Source organism: Lycium ferocissimum, chromosome 1 (genome assembly GCF_029784015.1).
Source record: "Lycium ferocissimum isolate CSIRO_LF1 chromosome 1, AGI_CSIRO_Lferr_CH_V1, whole genome shotgun sequence".
Taxonomy (NCBI): domain Eukaryota; kingdom Viridiplantae; phylum Streptophyta; class Magnoliopsida; order Solanales; family Solanaceae; genus Lycium; species Lycium ferocissimum.
In genome coordinates this window covers 72383384-72406012 of record NC_081342.1, presented here as the reverse complement: position 1 = coordinate 72406012, position 22629 = coordinate 72383384, and the positions used below count along the sequence as shown (strand labels likewise).

The window sequence follows — 22629 nt, the reverse complement described above, 5'->3', positions numbered from 1 at the left end:
TCTGCTTTTAATTTTTAATTAATTAAAAATAAAATATTATTAATTAGAAATATATATATATCAATTATTTTTTAAAATATTAGGTACAAATATATGATTATTAGTTATTATATTTTCAAGAAATATTGTGTTATTAAATACGTAATTTAATATCATTGATAATTTATTTTCTCTTTATATTTTTTATCTGTAGATGTACATGAGAGGGCTCGTACAAAAGGGAAGAAGGCTGGCTTGTGAGTGGATTGTTTAGCACCATGCTTATGCAAGTTCATTTATAACTTCTGGAACATCGATACATAATATGTAACTTCTATAAACATATTTACATGAACTATATTTGACACGCGTACATAGGTCTCATCAGAAACAACCTCTCTATCGCCCTAAAGGTAGGGGCAGGGGCGGATCCACCCTTTAAGATGGGGTATGGCACTTCTAGATTAATAATTTTTTTATATATTTATGTTGTAATTTGCTTAAATTAGGTTTAATATTTGATCCTGCCATCCCCAGTCTTAAATTAGACAAAGGTGCCACGGCTGGTAGACACAAGTTTGAATCTATCTTGAACATTTTTCGACTCCCGTTTTTCTTTGTGCTTTTTACTTCCTTTGTACCAGTAATTCCCTTTTCGGCTCTCCCAATTTTCTATTTATCTTTTTATTATTTATATTGCCTTTCCTCTTTTCTATTATTTTATCTGTGATCTCTAGTGAGAACACACAAATAAAAACTTCAAAATTCCTTAAATTAGGCATTTCTCTTAATCTCAAATCTGTGAGTATTTAAATCGAAAAATTGAGTCTCAATGGGAATTTTGGATTGAGATCAAAATTCATTTTTTTTATGTAATTTATTTTGTTTATTACTCCTTCCGCCCATGTTTATTTGTCTATATTTGACTTGGGACACTCTTAATAAGCCATAAATAAAATGAGAAATGAATTGGAGTACTTAATAATAAGGGTAAAATAGGTATAAAATGGTAAATTATGCTTTGATTTTTCAAACTATATAACTTACAAGTAAAAGTTGACATATATTTTTAGTATAATGGACAAATAAAAATGGACGGAGGGAGTGTATTATAAAAAATTATGCTATTCTATAATTGTTAAATTCAATTTAAATCACTTTACTACGTACTTAAATAGTGGTGGAAATTTCGTAAGCCGCTTGCTTAGAAAAAACATGAAATTTATGATTTATTTTTGAGAACTTGTAGTTTATCTAATTCTACATTTACTTATGGGGTATTTACCTATTGAAGAGTTTTTCTATTATTTTTCTTATTTTGATTGGTGTAATTCCCTTATTGAAGATGTTAGTTTACTTGTGCAAATTCATTTTTTAATATACATAAGAGATGCAAGTCTTTTGGTGAAAATGCTAAGTTTACTTCTGTTGTTAATGGGTGTGATTTCTTGTTTAAGATGCTAATTATGTTCGTTTTTTCATTTTTGAGATGTAATTTCATATTTGCAAATAAAAAAAAAAGCCTATTAAGTTGACCCGAATAAACTAAAAAGAGATAGACCCGACCCAAATACACGTTCCTAACAAAATGTACATTGAAGAAAATTGTGCCACCCGCCACCTTCAAATCCTAGATCCGAGTCTGGATAGGGGTAAGGTCTGCGTAGACTGCACCCTCCCCAAACCCTACTTGTGGAATCACACTGGGTATGTTGTTGTTGTTGTACACATGGTCTCATGATTTGTTATTGATAGGCGTGTCAAATTTTGGTAGAGATGAGCTTTACATAGTTTTTCCAGTTCAGACGTTTTGACTTTTGTCTTGTGTACTGATGTTCGCTGGACATTTTCCATAGTAAAATTCATTCTCTGTTCCTTTATTTGTGGTAATCCTGTGATTGACTGCTTGTGCATGTCTTATTCGTGTACTCATCTGGTGTCTGATGGTGCATAGGAGAGTTTAATCAAAGTTACTGTTATGACTTTTCGAAATTTTGAGCAGAAATATAATATGTACTCGACAGTGCAGTGAGCAATGTTCCTATATGATTACAATGATCTCTTTCCTCCACTTCTCGGTCTTGCATTTGTGATATCTTTAAATTCTAGCATTAAAACACTCTAAGGAGAACAGATTTTTGGGGGATGTTTGATCAGAATTGGAGATTTATAGCTATTTCTAGCGATATTTCCTAGTACTATTAGAGTGGTGATAAATTTACTATACATGTTATTAATCTCACGTTAGTAAGATTTCGACAGGACTTTTAGCGTGAACACTAGTGGGGCTTTCATATGCTGTAAGGAAGCTGCAAAAAGGATGATCAAAAAGCCCGGCGGAAAGATTATTTGCGTAACGTTGTCTGCAGCGGTGTGGGAACGGGGCATACACGGCGTCAAAGGAACCAATGGTGAAGATAATGGCCAAGGAACTAAAAGGGACGGGAATAATGGTGAATTGTGTGGCTCGGGGACAGTAACGGATTCAGGATTTTCACTCAGGGGGTTCGAAAAAAAGGAACAAAAGCTAAATATAAAAAGTAATGTTGTTCCTGGGAATTGAACCTAGGACGTTAGAGACAATTTTGAACACCCTGGACCACTTGAACTAATCTTTTGCATTTGTTCAGAGTATTCAAAAGTATATATAGGTACATATATAAGCACAGAAAATCTATCCTATAGATATACTGTAATTTTTTTCCGAGGTGAACACCCTCATCACATTCTAAATTCGCCCCTGCTAGGGGACCTATCGCGACAGATATGTTTTTCGATGGGAAAACGGAGGAGATGGTAAAGAAGGTGATTGATGAGTGGCCACATGGTAGACTTGGTCAGTTGGAGGATGTTGTGCCGGTGGTTGGGTTTTTGGCCAGCGACGCTTCTGAATGGGTGAACGGACAGATCATTCGTGTCAATGGCAGCCACATCTGAGTTACTTGTGTGTGTCCTAGTAGAATTTTCTTTTTTCACGTTTTATTTGCTACTGATAAACATGGGTTTCGAGTTTTAAGTCTTGAAGGATGGTTACGTTATTTAAAACCTAATCGAAATTTTCAAAGTATCTAATATTTAGCTTTCTGGGAAATGGCATTGCAATGAATTGCTTAACAATATGTTTTGTTTGCTCATATTTTGCGAAGTATGAGAGGACATTCTATTCTTCTCTCCTTATATTTTCTCCTCCAAGTGTTGTGACTACAATAAGAAATATATTCGATATAGAATTTGGGTCATTAAGTCCACCCTCTTTGATACTTACAATGTATCCTTGTTGCTACATTTCAAAAACCATGACTTGCATGTGTTAGGGAAAAAAATGAAAAACCTTTTCGACCTTTTCCATAGATATTGTGTAATTATAGAAATCTGTGTGTCGCATTTTTTATCTTTTCATTTATGAACCTACCATTTCAGCTTGTATTACATGAAAAACATTGATCTCAAAGGTGCAGTATATCCTCCTCGTCTGAACTTCTTTACTGTCTAAACAAATCACAACGTACTTTATCAAATAGATCTAAAAGGCCTGCTTTTACACTTAGAAATCCGAAAAGTAAGCTGTGGTTCCTATTTCTCTTATACTTGATGCTTTCTTGAAGTTTACCATCTTCCGTTCAACCTTAGCTTATTATCCATTACTTGTAGTTGCAGTAACATGTTAGTTGAACTAATCGTAACTACACATTCTCTGAACATCACAGGGACTATATCCGGGATACATTATATTCTTTGTTCACTCCACTTTGATGATTGCTGGGATCAAGAGGTACATGTCTGGCAATTCCAGATAGAACAGGCTAATTTATATAGTTTGTTTGGCCAAGCTTCTCTAAGGTCAAAAGTACCTTTTTGAAAACACTTTTGAAAAAAATACCTTTCAAACTAAGCTGATTTAGAAGTTTGGCCATATAGGTTAGCTTTGATTTACTTTTCGTCTAATCATGTCTTTTCTATCCACAATCATTTACGGATGGCAGCAAGCTACAAATGGTTCTAAACTACTCCACCGTTGGCTTCATGGTTAGTAGTCTATTTGCCGAAACATACTTTACTATAAAGAAAAACTGGAATTAGCTACGGACTTCATCGCTAATCCATCGTTAGATTGCTCGTAGCAAACAAAATCCATCGCTAAATAGAATTAGCGAAGGGTTTTGCTGTTTAGCTACAGAATTTGTATGTCGCTTGTTCCTGTCTTTTTAGTAGTGATATATATGTGCGCACTTTGCTCGAGGACAATGCTCACTTCTTATGGAAGTGTGTATTATATAGGAACCATTATACCGGTTGTACTAATGCTGCTCGGTAAAGTGATTTAAGCCAGCAAGTCCTGCAAGATCTAAAGCTAGGAAAGAAGAGTGAGTCATACCGTGCTTCTCGAGAGGGTGAAAAAACTAGAGCTTTGCTTCTTCTATTTTGTTTTGTCTCTAGAAATTAAAATGTGTTTTAGAGACATAAAACAAAGCAAATTTGTTTTGAGCACACAAATAGGGCCTTTAGCATTGTCTCATTCCCAATTAACTGGCTGCCAAAAGTCATGTAGGCAACAGTATTATTTCTGCTTGCATCTTGGAAAAAAGTTCTTTTTTAGTGTTTTGCTTTTACATCTAGCTTGGGTTAATAGTTAAGTCAAAGTTGTTTACTGATTAAAAAAAAAAAAAACCTTTAGGTAATTTCTTTCTGTATGTCTAAGTTTTGGTGGATAGAATTAGTGTCAGTGGAAGATAACACGTATCCAGTGGAATAGTAGAGGTACACGGGAGCTGATCCCTGCTCTATCGTTATGAAAAAAATGATTAACCTTAAAAGTTAGGTGATTTCTTCCCACCTGTTTAAGATTTGATGAACATAGCTTTCCAATATCTATGTCAGTGGAAGGTAGAGGTAGCAGGTATTTAATGGATGGTTCAGGCGCACGTAAACTGATCTTAAAACCACCATTATAGAAAATAAAAAAAATGAATAACCTTTCTCTTCTTGAGTTTTTAGTTAAATAAGTGTGTATAGCACCTACAGCTCTGAGGATTCCAAGTGAATGAATCAACCTTTCTCTTCAGTTTTGGCTTCCATTTGCTTGGTTTTAAGGATTTATTTGCTATCATATTATATGCATCGGCTGTAAGTAATGTACTTCAAATGAGACATTGTTAAGTTCTTTTCATTCACCTACTACTTATGCGGTGATTATAATACAAACATTGTTTATGGGGTGATTAATCAGGATTGTAATAAATGAAGTACTTAAGTAAAATGACAGTTTTCTCTCTAAAATATTTAATTCATGCTATGTTAATATACATATTTCACATTATATTTTGTATAACTTATTGCATGTATTATTCAACAAACCAAATGTCGCATTTGCGCCAAACGCTGTATCGTCTTATGTGAGATTTATATTGTGATTAATTGCTCGAATAATAGAACCAAACGATCCCTTATAATGCTTCTTGTCACCCTTCTATTTCTATAAGATATAAGGGATTTTTTTTAGGTAATTATCTTGATAATTTAACTTAAAGAAAAGTTTAAGACCATTTATAGCATAAAATTATAGGGGTAAAACTACAATTTGAAATGTCAATATTCATAATAAGTCTAATATATTTCTTATGTCAGGTAACACACGTGGAAATACTATTTGAAAAAGTTAATATATCTAGGGAGGCTTCAATAATTGGGCTGCAAACAAGATAACAATACTGAGGCTACATAAAACGGGAAATTATTATAACAAAGTTCATTGGTGTAACGAAAATTAAGTTGAAAGAATTAGACTTGTACTGCATTATCAAGGGTGTATTTCAGATACTATATGAAATTTATTCACTCTTAACCAGAGCTTAAGACTTTAAGTGAGTTTTGAGCGATTTTTCCTTAAAAAAAATCCTACACGTTACGCGTTTGAATTAGTTGAGTCAGTAAATTTTAAATATCGGATAATTATTTTAAAAGTAAAATATACCTACTCGGCTACTTCTTTTCTTTAATTCAACTCTCACCTAGAAGAATCTTTCTGAATGTTTAATCATAAAAGAACACTGAATCTATCCCAATTTGGTTCCTCATCTTTTTGGGAAATTCAATATTTAGTTACTAGCTGGTACTATAATTTATAATTTAGTAAGATTCCTTCTGCCTAAAATAGAAGCATGATTCTTGTCTGCGTTACTCTTAATACTGCACACATTATTATATCAATATATACATGTTATAAACTGCACACACTGAATACTCTACATTATTATTATTCTGTTTTTAAACTTATCTAAACAAAAAAGGACAAAACAAAAATTAGTCATATATTTATCGTAATTAGGTAATGGAGCTAAACTACGAGGTATTAGCTAGCTAGGTTTTGAAAGTTTTTTATCTACTATGGCTAGATGTAAGAACTTGTGGATCCCGGCCAGTATGGACCGTTACACAATTGATAAAGGATAAATAATGTAGCATTTTTTAATGCCCCCCGACACATATTTTAGAGTTTATATGTAGATTTAATTATTTTTTTTGTCTGATTATCTTTTGTGGAAGTATAGAAAAAAGGCTCAACCAGAATGAGCCTTGAGAAGGTAGAGATAGATTAGGCTCAACAACCTTATGAATGAGCTTGAAGTAAAGTTAATGGTTTGATGGGTCGAATTTAAAGAAATAGAAAGAAACCAAAAGTAGTTTCATGGGATAAATTGAGAAGAGAGACAAATTAGGCTCAATAGGTTATTGAGTGGGCTTGGAGTAATGTTAATGGCTCGATGAACTGAATTTAGAGAAATAGAGTAGTTTCATGGGCTAAATTGAGAGGGGATCTCGAGAAGAGAGACAAATTAGGCTCAATAGATTAATGAGTGAACTTGGAGTAATGTCAGTGGCTAGATGAACTGAATTTAAAGAAATTGAGTAGTATCTTGGGCTAAGTTGAGAAAGGATCTTGAGAAGAGAGACAAATTAGGATCAATAGGTTACTGAGTGGGCTTGGAGTAATGTCACTCAATGAACTGAATTTAGAGAAATAGAGATAGGAGCCTAAAGTGATGGAACACGAAGAGAGAAAGGGAGGTTGTGCAAACGAGCTCACAAAATTTTTACCTTGATACCATTTGTGTAATTATTTTACCTAAACGCTTAAGTTTTCATATGAATTTGTTTTGATGATGATAGCTAGGAGTTTTTAAAAAAATTGGGTTGGAGCTCCAGCATAGTAGGGTTTCACTTGTAAGAGTTTAAACACCAATATCGTGCTAGAGTTTCATATACGACGACGTCGAGTTTCAAAATCAAACACATTGTGTTGATGTTTTACAAGTAATAGTTACGAATTCCAACACACATTGTGGTATTTTAATTTTTTTTTGTTTTTGTTTTTTGTAGTTTAACTAAGAGTATTTTTTTTTTCCAGGTTTTATTTCCATATTTTCAACTACTTTGCAAATGTTGATCATTTTTCAATTACAGACCTCAAAAGTGACTAACATTCGCTATTTTTACCATTGCTTTCATGATCACTTTTATCTCTAACCATGGTTAATATTAGTGATCCCGCTTCAATCTCTCACAGTATCACTTATTCCTTTTTTTTTTAATTGAAGGGGAGATTTTATTATATATAACTAAACAGTACACTAGAGTTCATGATGCTAATTGCTAAGGTTAATTAATTTTTGTTTTCTTTAGGTTTTAGGTAAGTGAACTTTACTTGACTGAGGGAGGCTTATCTTATTTGACCAAAAACAGAAGGGCTGCATGCAACACGCTTTTTTTCCCTAGTCCTCACCATTTTCTGATTTTTACATCTATACGGACAATGTAAAAAAAAAAAAAAAAAAAAAAAAAAACAATATCATCGAATTTTTATTCACTGCTTTGAGAAAAAAATCAAGATTTTTGATGGATTTTTAGTCAGAAATTAGTCGGAAATTTACTCACCGCGACAAATTCTGACAAACTTTCCATCGGTCAAGATTTCCGACGAAGACTGATTTTTAGTAGTGATATATGTAATAGCAGGTTACTTATCTATTCTTACAAAATTACGAAGTAATGCATATCGAAAGATTTATATACAATTATTTAATAAGTAACTTAATTATATAAATATTGTATACACGTTCAATTCAGTGTATAGATCTAAATTCTTATTAAACAGTATTGAATTCAATCACTTGGTCAATGTTCCATCATTCGAATTTCCTCATAAGCCATCTTTAGTTTTAGTCTAAAAGAAGTAAGTACTATATATCCACATTTTAAAAAGTTATTCTGAAGTTGTCAAATACCAGGACATCAAAGATATATGTGGAAGCACAAAGTTAAGACTTTTGACATTTGACAATTAAGTATATATTCTTCTTGTCAACTCAGTTAATTATTATTAATCCCTTATTAGATCAAGATTACAAGTCATTAACACTAATGCGCACCATTATAATTAGGAAATTTATGCATATGCACCTATGTGTTTATGACATAGATTCTGAAAAGTGTTGTCCTTTTCCATGCCTTCCATACGTGTTAAGGTATCCACATTCACTAATTAATTAGATAATTTTTCATGCAAAAAATATATAATAAAAGAACAACGTGCAACATGGCTGCCATAATTTTACATATTGCACAACATGTATATTGTGTTAATTATCCGATGATCGACTTTGTTTTAATTATACATGAAGCTATATTTTTTCGTCTAGAAATTTTAAGTTATATATGTGTTGATTGCGTAAAAAATATAAATACAATTAGGTCATGTATAAGGTAACTTCAAGCAAAATTTTATGATAAGAGTCAATTGATAACTTAATAAAAAATATAACTAACATGTTATTATAAGTTAATCTATATAAATAGCATAAAAAAATCTTTATATTGTCCAAGTGTATATATCATTTTATATACATCAAGAACATGTTTAACTTTATAGAAAAGAGTTTAAATGCAATGAAGTGAAGGTATGAAAAAAATATTTACACAATCAAATCATTTATAAAATAGTTATAAAAGTTACAGGTAAATTATTGCTGACTAAAACAACTTGATTAGTTGGCTATCCTTGTTATACATTTTTACTTTTACTAATTCTCATACTGTATGTTTATGTGCTTTCTCAAAACCAATTTCAAATAATTTTTGTTTACCAATTCTAAACGATGTGCATATCACTTAATTTCTGGTTGAACTTATGAACATGTCCATGTCTTTCCTTTTTACCATTTCTTTTATTTTGAGAAAAAATTAAATAGATTTCATTCGATTTTGATACTGACGCTAGCTATGATTCGTTAGCATCAGTCATTCGATTATATTTTATTTTTTGTTCTTAGAAGAAAAAATACCAAGTATAATTTTTATGTGCTACTTCAAGAGAACGAACACCAACCCAAGTTTTCACTAAAAGTTTTTTTTTTTTTTTTTTTTTTTTTTTTGGCTTTTTGTTTTTGCTGTGAAGGATAATATTATACGGTGAAACCTATTTATAATTGTATTATTTATTCGGTATTTGTTGGTTGTTATAACTAAATGTTGATATCAAGAACATATAACATAACATGAAAAATTGGTTCTAAAAAAAACTTGGGCGTTTGTTACAACTAGAGGATGACTGCTATAAAGAAGTCAGAATGTAGATTACTACTGATATGAAAGGGAACAAACCATACTAAAGTATAGAAACTTGGTCGTTATAGTCAAATGTTATTACAATTAGAGGATGACTGCTATAAAGAAGTCAGAATGTAGATTGCTACTGATACAAAAGGTAACAAACCATACGAAAGTCAGATCTTTCTATAACAATTATATTTATAACATTATTTCACTATAATAGTCAAGTTTTCTTTGAGATCGATTTTTATGTTATATTTTACCTCTTTATAAAAGTAACGACCATCATTATACTAGTGCATTCTACGTAAGTCACATCTTTATAACTATCGTACTTAAATATTGATTGATTTTGTCTTTCACTATAATGATACAGTACTAATTGTAATTAATTTTACCAAATATTCCAATTCCATGTCTAGTAATCTATTTCCATATTTAAGGCGCTATATCTACGACTTTTATTGTAATAAAGCCAAATATAGAAATATAATTAATTATATAACTTACTAAACATCCACAGTTACAAAAGAGCATATAATAAAGTCATACTCTGATCTACTAACTTAAAATTCTAGATGTCCAAAAAGCTTTCACAATCTCTACACAAGTGTGGAATATTTGCTAGGACAAATGGACAAAAATTCACATGTGGTGTGTGACCAATTTCAAGATTGGATGACTAAAGCACATTGTAGAAGATGTACGAAGCATATTCAGAATTTAAGTTCAATGAATTGATCTTTAAATTTTTATCGTTAAATTTATTGTATTTTTAAAATTAAGAGTTCAAAATATTTTTAAAATTTTAATAATTCTAATATATTATTGGGAGAATAACACTTTTGGTTCCTCAGTTATTGATAAATTCTGATTTTGATCATTGTGATATATGAGTCAACACATTTAACCTTCGAGTAATTAGATTATGTGCTTTTATATCCTTTATGTAGGCACGATGTTATTTGAACTATCTTTAGAAGTAATTATCCTCAAATATAGAGTAGTAGTATGAGTTTATCATAAAACATGAAAAATTAAATGGCGGAATGGTTAATGTTTCTGAAAAGTTGTAAACATTCATAAGCAACGGGATCAGAAGTGCACATTTCAAGTAATTTAAGATTAAATGTGCTTATAAGTTAGATATTACAAGAACCAAAATTAAAATTTATCAATAACCGAAGAATCAAAAGTGCAATGAACTATCTAGGGAAAATAGCTAAAATGACACCTAAACTATGATCGAATTAGCAGTAACATACTCATACTTTACGACGGTCCTATTACCCCTTAAGTTTTATTAAAGTGAAATTATTGCCATCCTTAGAGGTGACGTGGCATGTATATATAACAAAATGAGAACTCATTAATAGTTTTTTCTTTTCTATCTTTTTTACTTTTCATCCGCCATGTGTGATGTTACCTTAGCCATCGTTGAATTTTTTGTTTTTTCCTCTTTCTCCAATTGATTAGCAAAGCTCAAAGTCATGCCCATATTTTCATTTGAACTGGCTAGTAACCAATAATTTTTCGTTGCAATGTCAAGGAGATGTTTCATTTAGATAATTGTCAACACCTTTGAATATCCTTTGTAATTCTCTTGGCATCCATGAATGCTTCAAGTAGAGGCAAATCCAGAATTTGAAGCTTATAAGTGTCCAGCTAGCAATGTGTGTTGTTACTGGGTTCTCAGCTCAAATTTCTTATATATTTGAAGGGTTTCACATTATAAATACTAGATTCGAATAAAAATTGTGGATTCCTGCGAACCCACACACAATGGTGTGGATCCGCCCCTGGCTTCAAGCCGGAGCTTTTTCGTGAGAGTGAGGAGGATGGTGAGTATGGTGAAATTTTACACCGCCTCGTCTAACTTTATCCAACAAAAATGAAATGGAAAAACAGGAGTTTCAAAACTATAGCACCCTGAACAAAAAAAATTCACATGCATTCACGAGGCGCTGAATTCCAATGGAAAACTCAAAACCCATTATCATACAGAACTTAACCCAAAGAAGTATTAGCAAGAAATTATGCTAAATGATATTAAATTAGAAGAATTCCTCAACAACAACTACGTTTTCATTTGATTTTCTTCAAAATTAGGGCTTCACTTTTTAGTTTTTTCTGCGAAAAGGGCACAAATTTGTCGGCTCTCGTGCCCCCAATTGCTCCACTAATCTTATTTTTAATTAAGTTTTCTTCTACCGTTGTTTTCGCTTAATTTTGGTCGAATAGTCCCAAGTTTTTGTGTATATATATATATATAGACACACACACACAAAATCAAACCTCTCTATAACAACATCGTTGAGTCCGGAATTTTTCAACTATTATAAAGAATGGTTGTTATACACCTATAACAGTATTGACATTTGAATAATACTTATTATAGGCAAAAAAAGAAGCATAAAATCTAATTTTCATTTTTAATTGTCAAATTCTAAGCTTAATCATACTTTGTATAACAAAGAAAAATCATTTAATGATGAAAATATATATATATTCATATGATATTTTTTGTCATAAATAGTGTATTAAATGATCAAATATTTGGTCAAAATCTCTACACATATTATTGATAATCATAAATATTCTATTTTTATAAAGATGGTTAATTATTATATTACCAAAAAAAGAAGATAGTTGTTATATGTGGGGTAATTTTACAAAGAGCAAGCGTACAGTTATAAAATTGGTTGTTACATTTATAGGTGAAATGTTGTTACAGAGAAGTAAAATATAACATAAAAAATCGGTTTCGAAAAAACTTGGCTGTTATAGAGAGGTGTTGTTATATGCGAGTGCGGTCTGACTATATATATATATATACACACTCCGTATCGTCGAGAATGCCGAGTTACGTTCGATATTGAACCTATAGCAAACATGTTACATCCGCCTCTATAAGCACTTGTTTTATCTCTCTTTTTTTTGTTTATTTTTACTTATTAATTCATATATATGGTGGTGTTGGTTTGATGAGGGACCATTTGTGGGAGTTGTATAAAATGACAAATTCAGGTAAAATAAAGATGCCAAAAAATCCAACTAAGCTTAGAGCAAGGAGCCATAACTTTGACTATTCAAAAAGAAGAAATACTTTAAATACTTTTAATATAGACAATTTAAAAAGAACAGAACAACATGGTCGTTTACTTGGTTACGTAGCCGGCAGTTGCAAAGGTTGAATAATCTTTTTCCTAAATTCCAATTCTCATACGTCTCATTTTTTTTTTCTAAAAGAAAGATCTTAATTGGTTAATAAATTTTATAATATATATACACATATAAAATAAACTTCAAAAACCATCAGCTTAGTAAGTCATTGTAATGACTAAATCTAATGTGATTAAGTGGTTTCCGCCTTTGTTTTAGTATAGTCATAAACTAGACAATTGACTTTTCAAAAGTCAAACAAATTTTATGAAAAAGCTAAACTCTTATGATTAGAGGCGGATCTAGAATTTGAAATTTATGGGTTTTTATAATGAAATAGATTTAATATAAAATAATAATTGTGTTCACAATCAAATATTTATACATATTTAGTGAATTTTATTATAAGGTATTCGTAGATGTTACTAGGTTTCATGAACCCGTAGGTTGTACTCTAAATTGCTCACAAACTATGTTAGTAATGAATAGATCTAACACTGAAGGGTGCGGTGATATGGCTGCGATCACTTCATTCTTAATTAAAGTTCTCGAGTTTGAGTATGATTGTATGAGATGGAACCTTTCTATATGCCTCCCTCTATATATGGTTGTGATTACTTCATTTTTAATTAGAGATCTTGAGTTCGGACACTAGAAATGAAGAACATTTATGTAGAGAGTGCTTTACCCGTCCCGGCTTGGCATCCCGCTGGTTAAACCAAAAAAATATATAAACTGAAAAATTAAGCTCATTTAGTGAAAAAGACAACACAATCAAGTAGCCAACATTACCCCAACAAGAAAAAAAAGATTCTAAATATTTAGTATTATACTTTAAAAATTAGGATATGGATTACAAGTCAAGGGACCATAAATTGAAAGATCAAAAAGGTTTGACTTCAGAAGTCAAACATTTCATTTCTGTTTGAGAGGGAGGGAACATTAGTAAGCATGCTAATCAAGTCATTAAAAACATAAACATCAAGATTTTTGCATAAAACATGCCTGCCTCCATTAATTAAATATATCACAAAAATACAACAGAATCAATAAAAATCTTGATTTACATTAAAAAAACAAAAAGTGTAATTACATGATGAAAGAAAAAAAAAAAAAAGGAAAAAAAATTCTACTAGCTCTCTCAGTGTCTGTGTGTGTGCCTGTTTCAAGAACAATAACCAATTTTTATTTTATTTATAAAAAAAAAAAAAAAAAAAAAAAAAGAAGAAGAAGAAAGAATCATCCAAGAATTGATCATCAAATTATACAAAATCAAACATTTGAACTTCCATCAATCTTTTGATAATAATAATCTGATGAATAATCAAAAGAACTTTGAGGAATTTCTTCATCAATAATTATATACTTCTCTTCATCTTCATTTTCAACAGCTGCAGTAAGTTCTTTCGCTCTTTTAGCTTGATCTTCCCAATTTGTTCTTGATAAAATCACCAACAACATTGTTACTGCACATGATGCTTGTGCAGCTAACAATCCAATCCATAGTCCCACAAAATCGTAGCCCCGAAAAAACCCTAAATATACAGCCACTGGCATTCCAACAAGATAAAAACATCCTAAGTTGATGTTGGCACCCAATTTTGGCCTAGCTGTTCCTCTTAGTACCCCACAACCGGTCGTCTGTGGGCAATTCCCAAGCTCACAGAGACCGATTATGGGCAAAATAATGGACGTTAGCGCGATGATTTCTTCATCCTGAGTGAACATAGTTGCCCAAACCTTCCTTACCAATGTCGCGAATGTTAGTGCACATAACCCTAGCATGAAGCTAGATGATAGCCCGACGATTGCTGCTAGTCTTGCTACTTTTGGCCTATTGGCACCTAGTTCATTTCCAACTCGTGTTGACACGCCAAAGCTGAATGAAGAGGGGAAAATGTAGATCAAAGACGTCGTTTGGATCAAAATCCCCATCGATGCAACGGTTGCTCTAGGATTTAACAACAATCCACATAACAAAATCATGATCTCATACCACCACCATTCCAAACAAACACTAACACAACTTGGAATTGCCAAATCCAATAGTGATTTCCAACCTTTGAAACAATCTAAAGAAATTGGATTCCAAGTTTTCTTGTATACCTTAGAGACTATAATGTAAGCAATTAAAGACCCTACAAGATTAAAATTTGTCCAAACCCCACTTAAAGCAACACCTTTAATCCCAAGATTAAGGACTATAACAAGAAAATAATTAATAGGAATATGAACCAGACTAGCAAGGGCAGCACAATAAGTTAATGGCATAATTATCGATTGAGAACGAAGATAAATCCTTAACGGATGAAGAAACGCGAGGGCGAAAAGGTCAGGCAATGAAAAAAGTATGTAACGTTGTGCCTCATTGGCTATATCATGATCTTGTCCACAAAAAATCAAGATTTTTTGCATATTTAACCATAAAAATGAAATCGGAATCGATACCATAAGAAGAAGAAGAATTGTTCTTTGTAAACTAAGTCCAAGAATCTTGAATCTTTTAGCACCAAATGCTTGTCCACAAATTGGTTCCATTCCCATAGATAAACCAGAAAGAATCGAATAACCGGTTATATTTGCAAAACCAATAGCCAAAGAGCCACCAGCTAAAGAAAGTTCACCAAGACGACCAAGAAATAACATCGATATCATGGATCGAGAGTATAGAAGTAGACCAGTAAAAATCATTGGAAATGCTATGTTTGCTATAGATTTTGCTTCTTGAATGGCTAAAAACAGGGGATTTTGCTCTGTTTTGCTCTGTTCATTTTGAGTTTCTAATATTGGAATTTCAGATACTAATGGATTCAACATATTCGATTTTTGTTTGCTGTATTTGAATTTTGGTTAAGGAAATTTTGTGTGTTTTAGTATGTCATGAATGTTTGAAGAAAATAAGAATGTTGTAACAGAAAGTTGTGGGCAAGAGAAGGAGAGAGCGTTTTAGGAGTAACCGTTTGGTATGGGTTTTATAAGCGCGGGGAATATTGAAAAAATTTGGTGAATTTTGTTTTTTTCTTTTCTTTTTATTTGTCATATAGTGAAGTTTTGTTTTTTTTGGTTTGTTATATAGGTCTTCTTTTTTGATAATAAATATTAACAGTGACCACCAAGAGTTATTGTTTTTTGGTTTGTTATATAGGTCTTCTTTGTTTTTTTCTTTTCTTTTTATTTGTCATATAGTGATTTTTGTTTTTTGATTTGTTATGTAGATCCCTTCATCCTTAATCAGTTGTCTCCAAGGCGGAGCTAGAAACCAAGTTAGGGAAAGAGGCGGATCAAGAATTTCATTTTTATTGGCTCAATTTTAAGGTTCTTAGCGTCAAACCGTTGAATTTTTAAAGTTATGGGTTATATCTACTATTTCTTTTTTCTTCCATTTTTATGAATTTTTACAAATAAATTTATGCTTAATTTGCATCGAATGTACAAGGTTTAGACGTACTCGGTACCCATACTCTGCATCCGCCTCTGAGTAGGTTTGTCTTAAATTCTGTATTTGTGCTTTGAATTCACTAAATATGTACAAAGTTTAAATCTAAAATCCAGTTATTAATACTTGAAGTCGTTGTAGGTTTCAGAAATCATAATCAAATTCTAGTTTTGTCTTTGGTAATCTTGGGTTCGAAGGCAGAGTAATAAAAAAATTATGGTAAAACCGCATTCTCCATTAATGGTTATGCGGCATAAATTCAAATTAATCGAAACATAATTTCTTTATAATCAAAGTAAATATCAAATAACGGTTGAGAATTAAAAAGAAAAAGTATTAATGGTGTATGGTTGACTGGTTGCAACATACTAGCTTGGAAATTTAAAAGTTTTTCTGTTTTGGTGCTTTCCCTATAAAATGTCGTTTTCATAACCGACCATCTATAGGTCATTATTTGGCCAGTATTAATATGACTCGCACAAAGAGCAAAACTTTGGAAAGATAAAGATGATGAGTAGTTTTTTTTTTTTTTTTTTTAATCTTTTACCAGGTGTCCGATACTCGTTTAGCGTTCGATCGATTCGGATTAAAGCAGAAAAGTTCTACTTTAAGGGATAAAGTATTCTCTACTAAAGGTGACTCAATATCCAAAATTCAAACCGAGACATATGATTAAGAACGTCGAGCGTTAGAAATATACAAAAGGGCGTTGGAGTATATGACATCATACATGTTGGGTTTTCCGTTAATTTGAAATTATTGTTCTAACTAAACTGGCTTAGTTTAGACCTAAGTTTCTTACTTGACATATTCTTCTCCTTGATGGGATAGGGCACAATCCATTCTGATATAATTACGGTCGAATATTTTATCCAACTTTCAAACTATATGATCCTCATCTTCAGTATAGTTATCCACATTCAACGGACTAATCACTATGCTAGCTAGCTGTTCTACTCGCTCCGGATAAAAAAGAGTGTTCACTTAGCCATTTACATACCCCTTAATAAAATAATAACTTCCAGGCAAAAATAGGTAATTTGACTAAACTATCCCTAATTAAATAAGTATTGAGATTTGATCACTTAACACATAATAAGGGCAATTTTGAAAGAATAAGGTTAATTGTTTCTTGATTTGGTAAGTGAACACTCTTTTTCAACCGAAAAAAAAAGGTAAGTGGACACTCTTAGCTTTTTAACTTTTACTTGTCCACTTTTGATTTTGCACGCCTCTTAAAAATTAATAAATGAAGTATATGTATTTTACTATAATACCCATATTTATTGGTATATAGTCTCATTGAACTTGGAGAATGATTTGAAAATGAGTAATTAATATTAAGGGTAAAACAAGAAAAAAAAGTTTGTCTTTACTTGATATGCTAAAGTGGACAAGTAAAAATAAAAATTTATTTTTAATATAGTGGACAAATAAAAATAAACGAACGGAGTAGAATTCAATCCTTATGTTCTCTTATATAGAGTTTACCTAAGCGACACTTATGCAATTAATGCCCCACAGTTGAATTAAAGGCAGATGTAGCATGCTTGCTACGGGTTCAATCGAATAAGACACAGATACAACGTATTTCCTCCGGTTTAAAAAGAGTGTTTATTTATCTTTTATTTTTTTGGTTCAAAAAGAGTATTTACTTACCAAATCACGAAAGAATTAGTCTTATCTTTTCAGATTTGTCCTTATTAAGTGTTAAGTGACCAAATCTCAATATCTATTTAATTAGAGATATTTTAATCAAATTAGCTATTTTTGCATAGAAATTAGGATTTTTTTCTTAAGGGGTGTACAAATGGCTAAGTGATCACTCTTTTTAAATCGAAAAGTGGTATTTGTTATGGGCTCAAATGTTCAGTCAAACCTAGCATTTTTTTACTCGGAGTATGTATATTTATGTAAAATTTACTAAACTGTCACCAATTGCTAAATATCGATTTCATAATTTCAAAAGTGTAATAAATTTTACTATAAATTTTTAAAGGTCGAACCGATCAAATTAAAATCCTAAATCCACTCTTGACTGAAACCCGAAGAAAACGTCAATTCAAGAAGAGAAGAATCTGAACGTTTGCCCTTGAGATTCTAGTGGGTGTTATTGTTTTAAAATCTCCTAGTGCATGTTAACTAATTAGTTTATCATTTATCTCGAGGCATAAATGACGTTTAGACTTTAGATTTCTAGCTATTTTTGCATTATTGAAGCATGGATAACGTTACTTGCGGTAAATGGCCAAATTAAAGTGGATCTATTAGATGAATAAAAAATGTTGGGCGGTTATTTAGTGGATTAATTAGATGAAAATTCTCTAATGGATTTGAATGTGAAAGTCATTTCAATTTCAAGCCTGATTCATCCCAACGACATGTTCTTCTTATCTCTATATTACTCCATCCATTCTAAGCATTTCGAGAGTCAAATAAATTTTTTTTTATCGCGATCTTTTTATATATTTTTAATTGTTATTTATGGTGATTTATAATACTTTTTTATAGTTTTAAATATGTAAATTTTATTTTAAAAAACTTAAAAATTTCATGTTCAAATTTATGATCCAAATTAATTAAAAAATTTACTCTCGAAATTTGAAAAATGCCGCATGAAGAGACACCATAAAACTTGCTTTTTCAGTAAGTTAACGTGTGAATATTGCCACTTACTACCTAACAGATCATTTTATGGCTATATTTGTTTTATTTTACTAGTGGTGGACACTCGTTGAGCAGTACTAGCTAGTGGCTAGTTGAACGATTCAAATTACTAGATTTAGTTCAACTCGTTTTGTGGTGGGTTTGCCTTTGCTTCAAAATTTGAAACACTTTTTTTTTTTTTTTTTTTTTTTTTTTTGTTGCATAAACTTAGTAACATCCTACGTATGACGAGGCTATGTGCGCTAATGGCCTGAGTCAGAATCATGATCGAACATGATGCTTGCTTGATGGATTTGGTAAAGAATTAAAGTTGAATCCTCGCTGTTAGCTACTCCCTTTGTTCCAATTTACATGATATAGTTTGATTAGACACAGAGTTTAAGAAAAAAATGAAGACTTTTGAAACTTTGGTTTAAAATAAGTCATAGATATTTGTGTAGTTGTAAACATTTCATTAAGGATAAAAGGGGAAATTGCAAGTTAAATTATTTCTAAATATAGAAATGTATCATTTTTTTGAAAAAAAAGATTAAAAAGGAAAGTGTATCATTTAAATTGAGACAGAAGGAGTATAATGTTTTCTACGATGAAGCGCTTAATTCTAACAAGTGGTGTTAGAGCAAAAGGTCATAATTCGATTTCTAGAAACGACATGCTATGCGTGACGGGTGCTAGGAGGGAGGGGGTTATTAGATAATGCCAAATAGTTCAGGTTGGAGGTTGAACACGAGGCTTGCTTTTTGGACTTGGTAAAGAAATAAATTTGCATCTTTGCTAGTTTTTGACATGATAGAAAGAGTTTGATCCTAACAAATAGTATCATAGCCAATATCATGGTTCGATTTCCAGAAAGAACATGCTACGTGAGGTAGGTGTTGGGAGGGAAAGTGTGAGTAGTAACGCCAACATCATGCTATACCAAGGCCTAGGAACCGAGATGGCCCTAATCGGAGACATCGAACATGTCACTTGTTTGATGAGCTTGGCAGAGAAATAAATTATCATGCGCACTTATGTTCTTGCTAATAATAACTATAACTTTTGACACCGTGGTAAATGCTTGATCCTAATTTCTAGCAACAAATATGTCAAATTTGGTCACTATCGAACCTAAGTGATTGATAAAACATACTTAATGTGCCAACCAAATGTGCAAATCGAAAAGCTTTTTTGAAATACAATAATAATATAAGTATACCTTGTACTATCAGATTACTTAAAACTCAGTTTTTGAAAGAACAAAAACAAAAGAGCAACCGTCCACGATAGTATAATAGAAAAAAAGGACAAATAATCTTCTACTATATATTAGTTTACAATGTTTATATTATCAAAAAATATATATATAGCTTAAATCCACATCACAAAAAAAAAAAAAAAAAAAAAAAAGGAAGAAGAAAAGGAATACAGCTTTGAAAATATTTAGCTAATGCAAACACATAAGCCATTGATAGCCCACTAAGATGCTTCATATTATAATACGTTTTTAAATTGAGTTCACCATATTGATGAGAATAAAGATAATTTTTTTTAAAAAAAATTGTGTTTGTATAATACATATAATATTCCTAAACAATCAACACTTGAACTTCTTTTTATTGTGAAAATTAATATAACTAAAAGGAATTCGAAAATCAAATAAAAATCTTATCTTAATTCTTAATTAATGAGCTAAATATTAGCTTAGCTCTTTTTTTCCTGTATTTACTTTAATTATCTGTTAGGTAACTCTCTAATCCATCACTAACCCATATATAAAATATTTTTTGTCTAAAATATGTAAGCCTTTGACTCGTCCACTTTCCTCGGCAAATTCAGCTAAAAATGTTATTTCAAAATATTTAACGCTTTTCGCTTTTGAAAAGTTAAACTAATAAGTGAACCTTTTCGAAAATCCGAACTAATAGGATCTCCATCTCTTCTTCTGAATTAAGTACTACCTAATCTAATCTTATCTAAACGATAAAATGATATATTTTAATTACACTTTAAAACTTTGATTAAATTATTCATGATAAATGAAAGAACACCAAATAAATTGCAATGGAAAGTGGAAAGTGGAAATACGGAAACGATTTCTTTTTTGTCATCTTAACTTTGGTTGAAGAAAAGGTACAAAAAAGACAAAAACTAGAATATATACAACATGTTATAAAATAAAGACGATAAAGTAAATACACCAGAAGCAAGTATATAGAAAGAGACTGATATATTATTCAACTTGGAAAAATGACAATTTTAGTCCCTAAATTATTGCCTAATTCTAGTTTTGATCCTTGTGTTAATGAACTAAGCACATTTAACCTTTAATTAAAGAAAGTGTGTAATTTTAGTCCTTTAACCTAATTTAAAGTTAACATTGTTAAGTTTTTATTCTGTGGTTATCCCCTTCAGTGGAAACAACTTACATAGTTGTGAAAAAGATGCAGTGTACTAGTTTAAAAATCTCAGAGTTTACGCTTCATAAATTCCTTCTTGTTAACTTGGTTATGGCAATATAATCAGTCAAGTCAAAGAATAAGAAAGAATCGTAATGTCCGAATAACTTTTTGTGCCAAGTTCCACTGGACATTAACTTAACTAATAACAACACTCTTAAAACTAGACTAGTTTACTAGCAGTGCATCTTATGTGATTTTATTTACAATATCCAACGTTGATTTTCTTTAATTTAGTACTACTAGGTGCATCATCTAAAATATAACTGTTACAACTTACAATCATCAATTACTGGTTATTACTATTGAGAAACACAGCTACTAATTGGATTGGCTTTGAGGATACTCTTAATTAAGTCTGCTTAACAGTTTTGTTCGCCATAATATTATTTCTTCAATGAAAGAGAGAGATGGGATTGCAAATGGGGGATAAACTCTAATTAGAATACTGTAAAATATGTTCCCACTGAAGTGGTTAAGAAAAGAATTAAAAAGTTAACGGTGTTAACTTCAAGTTAGGTTAAAGGATTAAAATAGCATACTCTATTTAATTAGAGATTAAATGTGCTTAGCCCATTAACACAAGGATCAAAACAAGAACAGGGACTAAAACTGTCATTTTTCCATTCAACTTTGAACTGATATGTAACTGAACTGAATTAACTTTCTATTTATAGAGGAAAAGAAGTCTGCGAGGTTTTCGGGGAAGGTTCATGAGGCTTTCGAGAAAATTTGCTTGCAAGCCTTCTATGAGCTACTTTATTAATTTGCTTGGTTGATTTAACGAGGCATAACTGAGCTTTTCGGCTTTTGAGATTCTTTGACAGTACGCCTACTTGAGCTACTTTCTTCTATTTATCTGCTTGAGCTACTTCTTATCGCTTAATTGTAAGCTTATCCAGTTGAATGTATATTGAATGAACATCCACAATACGGTATATTTATAACACAACACAATTGTTTTTAATTTATTGTTTTGTTCTTGGAAGATATGGTGGTGGCCTGGTGGGGTTGAAAGGATGACTGGTGGCTCAGTTGGTTGACTACCTAAACTTTCACTTTGTTGGTGAGGGTTCGAATCCCCACATTGTAATCCCCTTCCGCATTTCCCCTTCCCCTACCCCTATGTAATAATTTTTTTTTTTTTTTTTAAAGTATCTCAGAACATGTTAGATTGTACTGATGATAGAAATTAATCCTAATTTGTTTATAGGCAATATTTTATGAACTTTCCATATATAGAAAATAAATTTAAAAAAAACTAGACTAGAAACGATTCATGTTAATGATAGAGGCATGGTTGGTAACTTGGTATATCACTGAATCGATGTAAAATTCGTA

General features: G+C 31.3%; 1 protein-coding gene and 1 pseudogene across 1 annotated transcript; one reads left to right on the top strand and one right to left on the bottom strand.

Moving 5' to 3' along the window:
- The first annotated feature begins 199 nt into the window (after positions 1 to 199).
- LOC132067508 (NADPH-dependent aldehyde reductase-like protein, chloroplastic) lies at positions 200 to 2916 on the top strand (annotated as a pseudogene).
- An 11037-nt stretch (positions 2917 to 13953) lies between these two features.
- On the bottom strand, positions 13954 to 15707 carry LOC132059706 (protein DETOXIFICATION 49-like). Its single transcript, XM_059452425.1, has one exon. It carries the CDS (start codon positions 15562 to 15564, stop codon positions 14020 to 14022), a length of 1545 nt encoding a protein of 514 aa, XP_059308408.1. The 5' UTR covers positions 15565 to 15707; the 3' UTR covers positions 13954 to 14019.
- Between the last annotated feature and the right edge of the window lie 6922 nt (positions 15708 to 22629).

Coding starts and splice junctions, on each gene's coding strand:
- LOC132059706 (XM_059452425.1), bottom strand. CDS start 15,564: ATGTTGAATCCATTAGTATCTGAAATTCCAATATTAGAAACTCAAAAT.